Source organism: Galeopterus variegatus, unplaced genomic scaffold, assembly GCF_000696425.1.
Source record: "Galeopterus variegatus unplaced genomic scaffold, G_variegatus-3.0.2 Scaffold11175, whole genome shotgun sequence".
Taxonomy (NCBI): Eukaryota; Metazoa; Chordata; class Mammalia; order Dermoptera; family Cynocephalidae; genus Galeopterus; species Galeopterus variegatus.
Genome location: NW_007737286.1, coordinates 38387 through 44491, shown reverse-complemented (window position 1 = coordinate 44491; position 6105 = coordinate 38387). Strand labels below are relative to the sequence as shown.

General features: G+C 40.0%; 1 protein-coding gene across 1 annotated transcript in view; it reads right to left on the bottom strand.

Moving 5' to 3' along the window:
- Positions 1 to 582: 582 nt before the first annotated feature.
- Positions 583 to 6105, bottom strand: part of GINS1 (GINS complex subunit 1 (Psf1 homolog)) — a 33658-nt gene continuing 28135 nt past the window's right edge. The window contains exon 8 of the mRNA XM_008594623.1: positions 583 to 932. Coding sequence (XP_008592845.1) covers positions 864 to 932 — 69 coding nt within the window. The 3' untranslated portion in view covers positions 583 to 863. The remainder of the gene's footprint in view (positions 933 to 6105) is intronic.

Here is a 6105-nt window from a genome sequence, read left to right as displayed (position 1 = left end):
ACTTTTCAGTTTGAATGCCTTTCAGATGATGTGGCCAGGCTGATCATGGAGGGCACTGGTAGGGAAAGGCCACTGACTACAAGGCAAGACCAGTGTGTGCCTCTCCAACTCCTACCATTCACAGTCCAGCAGACAATAACAACTGCCCTCCACTTAGCCAACCCACTCTCCATGTGACTTTTCAGTCTGTGACTCTCAGGGGAAACTGCACAAAGTTCATTCTCTAGCCCCAATTTCTATGTCCCACTCCAAAGTGATGATATGGGCGATCACTCCGCAACTATGAGCCAGACCACCCACCACTGCTAGAAACAAGCAAAATCCATCGTGTCCTTCCTTTCTTCCTTCCCAAACAGCCAGATGATAAATTAGTTTGCCATTAAACATTAAACATAGTGAACATTTTTATAGACCATCATCTTCACCAGCCCATGTGATCTGGAAACATGTATTTCAGAAATTTGGCTCCCTGGCTTGCACAATGTGTACTACCATAAAACAACACAGGATGCACAAGGATCTACCTTCTTCCTATACAGCCAAGTGACTCTCATTTTTTTAAAAAGAAATTCAAATGTGATGTTTACTTTAATTTTAAAAATATATTGTAATAACTGTAGCAATGTTATAATTACAGACACAGTTTATTACAAAAAGGAGTAGGAAGAACAGTATACAACATAGAAAAACAGAAGTCCTTAACAGCTAGCAAATTATACTCCTAGTCAAGTATTCCTGGTTACCTTAAAGAATGTTTATAACATTTAAAATCAAAGAGGGAGGTGGAGAGAGTGAAATGTAGAAGATTTGTGAGTGAGTTCAGCCTCGCACGGCAGGCAGAGCCTGGCAGGGCCTCTGCGTAGTCATGACAGGACGTGCTCCAGAACCCCTTGTCTAATCAACTGCTCACACTTCCACCGAGGCAAAAAGTGCTGAGGGGAGAAAAGGGGTGGGGGAAGAATAAGAGAAAAGGTTGGCAAAGAATTTTAAGGTACCTTTTGCATCATTAAAAAGCACCAGCTGATAAGACATTTTTCAAACTCCAACAGCTGAGTAGTTAAAAGCTAAATTATATTTGCTGAAATTGATGCCACTTAGGCTGTACTGAAACTGGTTTTTACAAATGAATTCATAATTTGCTTATGTTAAATTCAGCTAATGAATTCTGAATTCTAGTAGGTATCTTCCTTAATGCTTGCATTTTTAAATTTATGCACAGAAAAACCCAGGTATGTGAGATTTGGGGCACTGAATTGTAAGTGGTACAGGAGCCCATTAGGAAGACCAATGAAAGGAGCATCTTCTCCATGAAACCTGTTCTAGGATTTGAGAGTCTGAATATTTGTTCTAAAGAACAGTGGCCACTTTTCTACTATATTTTTCAAGGATTAAAAGTATTTGTAACCTAGTGTTGGTGCTGTTCACATGCTGTGTGTGCAGACACTGGTACCCAGGTAATGCTCATCCTGTGTCCTCCTGTGAGGACAGGGCTCTTGTTCTGAGGGCAGGCAGAGAGAAGCCTGTCTCCTTGCCTCTCAAAACACAGGAAGTGAACATTACTGCACTCTGGAGTAGGGAGGTACAGGAAGCAAGACCACAAGACTTTCCAAGCTCACAATGATCATGGAAATCTCAAAGCAAGATATAACTGGGTGAAAATTCAAAACACAGGAAGTGAACATTACTGCACTCTGGAGTAGGGAGGTACAGGAAGCAAGACCACGAGACTTTCCAAGCTCACAGTGATCATGGAAATCTCAAAGCAAGATATAACTGGGTGAAAATTAAAAAACAGTGCATTACAAGTCTGGCCGGTTGGCTTAATTAGCAGGTTAGCATGCAGCCTTGTAGGACCAAGGTCAAGGGTTCCGATCCCTCTATCGGCCAGCCACAAAAAAAAAAGCTTAAAAACAACACATAAACTCAGAAAATAACTGCAGCAGGAGAGATTGCCAAAATTATTCACAGAAGCAAAATGTAACTTTGGCAGCATTTTGCACCTGAAGGTCCTGCTTCATAAACAAAGGTCTTATGGGAGACCCCGGGGCCAAATTCTTCCAAACTAGTCATGAAGATACACAGGCCAAGGACTGTTGCCTAACTTGTTAACTGAGTTTTTAAAAAGCCTTAAAAATGTAAATGTAAAAAAAAAAAAATAAAACATTAAAAAAAAAAATAACAAAAACACATTTCTAAGGCAGTTATTAAAAACACACAGGGAGTTCTGATTTCTGGACAAAAAGCATCAGTACTTGTCATGTTGACAAGTATAAAAGAATATATGGTGAGAAAGTGTTTCCCTACTAGTGTTTTACATTTTGTGGCTGATCTATACCACAGATTCTATAGAAAATTAATTTTCGATGTGGTTAATTTTAGAAGCTCCTTAATATCAATTGTAGTTGATATTTAGTTTTTTTTAAAATGTCTCCATTTTTATAACTGAAGGTAGGATGATAGCTGTGAGACAAAATTAAAAGCATCGCCAAGAGGAGGGCTTCTGCACAGTCCACTCCCAAGGCTGGGGAGTCTGCCTCAGCACCCTGGTGGGAATGTCAGCCATAAAGCTTAAGAAAGAAATTCAACAAGACAGTGTTTGGGATGAAGTAATGTCTTCATATATCTTGAGGTCAGCTTTGTTCTTGTGAACCAGAGCTTTCTGCTGGGTCCTCCAGTAACAATTTTTATGAGAGCATAATTCATTCTGGACAAAAAGCATCAGTACTTGTCATGTTGACAAGTATAAAAGAATATATGGTGAGAAAGTGTTTCCCTACTAGTGTTTTACATTTTGTGGCTGATCTATACCACAGATTCTATAGAAAATTAATTTTCGATGTGGTTAATTTTAGAAGCTCCTTAATATCAATTGTAGTTGATATTTAGTTTTTTTTAAAATGTCTCCATTTTTATAACTGAAGGTAGGATGATAGCTGTGAGACAAAATTAAAAGCATTGCCAAGAGGAAGGCTTCTGCACAGTCCACTCCCAAGGCTGGGGAGTCTGCCTCAGCACCCTGGTGGGAATGTCAGCCATAAAGCTTAAGAAAGAAATTCAACAAGACAGTGTTTGGGATGAAGTAATGTCTTCACATATCTTGAGGTCAGCTTTGTTCTTGTGAACCAGAGCTTTCTGCTGGGTCCTCCAGTAACAATTTTTATGAGAGCATAATTCATCATTGAGTTTCTGAGTTTCTCTTTGGACTGCCTAGGTATTAGATGTGTGTGTGCTGAATAAAAACTATTCCTATTTCAACCAAGGCTCCAAGGACCTTTTTGCCAGTTACCTAGCTCACAGACCTGCGTGTGAAGGGTTTGTGAATGGGCTCGAGGGGTCTGTGAGCTCCAGACCCAGCCCTAGCTCTACAGCATTATATATATAAATGCCCACAGTAAAAGTACGAGAATTTCTGTTTGTTTCCTGTGTACATAGGTCTAGTACTACGACTGTGGTATGCTAATGGTTCCAACTGTCCTGTTTGATAAGGAGGAAAAGGAATGGCAAAATCTTTGAATGTATCTCAGTGCTAACAGCAAGAAAATCCATGGAGCTAGGTAAGGAGAGACAACATCGCTGGATCCTTTCCCCTCTGCAAGTCTTGAAAAATGTAGTTGATATATCTATCTACAAAGGATGTTTTAGATTTGCTCCAACCTGCTTCTTATAGATCCCTCCCATGGAATATCAGTATCTGAGAATAGGACACAGTAAGTCTGCAAAATTTCTGTTTTTGAAAAAGATTATTCCAATCTCCCTCAATACTCAGATTCTTCCCCAGGAATACTCAGAAGTACATTATGAAAGGGCAGATGCGGCCTCACAAGACAAGAACTGGGAGAGTATCTTGGTCAGAAAGGGGGTGGGGTAAGGCAGCCTTTTTATAAACCATTTCTGTAGCAGCAAAGGACATTCACATATGTCCCCAGATGAAGGAAAGACCCAGCTATAGCACTAAGTGCTGCCACAGGAAACTAGGTGGACATTTTTCATCTTCTATGAGAATTCAGACTGGAGTTTATTCTCCTGAGTACTAGGACTAGTCCAGTAAAGTCAACTCCAGCAGAAAGCCTGTCTTCTACTTTTCCAGATAATTTCATCATGTCCTGTGATTCCTCTGGAATCTTACCTTGACATCCGCAGTGTATTTTAACTCAGTTTGAGAAATACTACTCTAGAACCCCCCCCCCGCCCCCACCTCTTTGCTTCTTTAGACTATTATGGAAAATACTCAAATATATTCATAAGTAAAAAGACTAATATGATGACACTCCCTGTTCCCTTCAACAGGCTTTAACAATTATCAACATGTGGCCAAACTTGTTCCCCTCACCCAATTCTAGATTATTTTGAAGCAAATTCTAGATGTCATTTCACCTCGTCAATAAATATTTTACTATCTAATTCTATAAAATAAGATTCTTTAAAAAAAAATCTCAATACTATTACTTCATCTTAATAATTTTAATATCATAAGATATCGAGTTAGTATCCAGATTTCCCCACTTCTAAATTTTATTTAAAGTTTCCGTGTTGAAATCAGAAGCCAACAGAGTTACACATTACATGTTTTTCATATGTCTCATAAATCTTTTTTTTTTTTTTTCCTTTTTTTGTCTTTTTTCGTGACCGGCAACGGATCGCAACCCTCAGTGTCGCGCCTGTACCGGACCGGGACTGGCAGCGGGATCGCAACCCTCGGTGTTGCGCCCGCACCTCGCTCAGCCAGTGAGTGGCCGGTCTGTATGTGGGATCCGAACCCTTGGCGGGAGCGCCACCGCGCTCCCAAGCGGCGCACTGTAGCAGTGCGCCACCGGGCCGGCCCTCATAAATCTCTTTTAATCTATAGTTTTCCCTTTCTTTTAAAATTTTTTTCCTTCCTTTTGGCAATTTATTTGTTAAAGAAATCAGTTGGGTAGTTTGCTACAGCTTCCCACAATGAAGATTTTGTTGTGGATTTCTGTGGTGTCATTTAATAAGTTCCTCTTTCCCTAAATTTCCTATAAACTGGACGTTAGGTCTAGAGGCTTGATCAGATAAGGTTTGGTTTTCTGGCAAATGGTGTTATGTGCTTCTGTTACAAGACCACATGAAGCACAGTGTCTGGTTTATTTTCATAAAGGTTGGTCAGTGTGTCCGGGTGTTGTCCACGCCCATCCCTGCTCATCCAGTATAAAGGGCATAAAGGGTGGTCAGTGTGTCCAGGTGTTGTCCACGCCCATCCCTGCTCATCCAGTATAAAGGGCATAAAGGGTGGTCAGTGTGTCCAGGTGTTGTCCACGCCCATCCCTGCTCATCCAGTATAAAGGGCATAAAGGGTGGTCAGTGTGTCCAGGTGTTGTCCACGCCCATCCCTGCTCATCCAGTATAAAGGGCACCACTAACTATTCACTGAAAGGTTTTAGGAGCTAGGTGTTCCATGCATTAGGGTTGCAAAATGGCATTCTTCTAGTTCTCTTATTCACGTTGCATTTGTTACCTGGAATTCTTATATAACAAGACATTTCCCTTGTAAACTAATGGGCTACCCTGAGACAGTGTTTGTACAGTAAAGGCAGATGGACACTTGATTTCACTATCTAATTTGCCACCTTTCAAAATGACTTGGGTTGCTCATATTCCTCAAGGGGGCCAAAGAGGCTTATTTTTAAAAATTTGTTATTTGGTGTAATGCATTCACACTTCTAGCATAACTGATGTGATTCAATTCACTGCAGTTATTGCTCATTTTGATACCAAAACTGTTCATTATTTGGCCAGTGAGAGCTTCTTCAAATTGGCTCCAAGTCCTTCTAGCCCTTGTAGTCCTTGATACTTTCTTTCCTTCCTAGGAAGGTGTTCCATCACTTGGAGTCAGCCACTTTTTTCAAAGCGTCCTGGTTTCCTTTACTGGAAAATGGCATATAGACCCGTTGTTTCCAGGCCTTTTCAGTAAGCAAAACTAATAGATACTTTTTTTTTTCTCCAAAGAACAGATAATTCATGAGCCCATGCTGATATTTTAAACTCAAATTTAAGAATATAGGATTTTTCCTTTAACTTTTTTTTTTTTTTTTACAACTTAGTATCTGAATATCTTTTTTTTTTTTGTCTTTTTTGTCTTTTTTC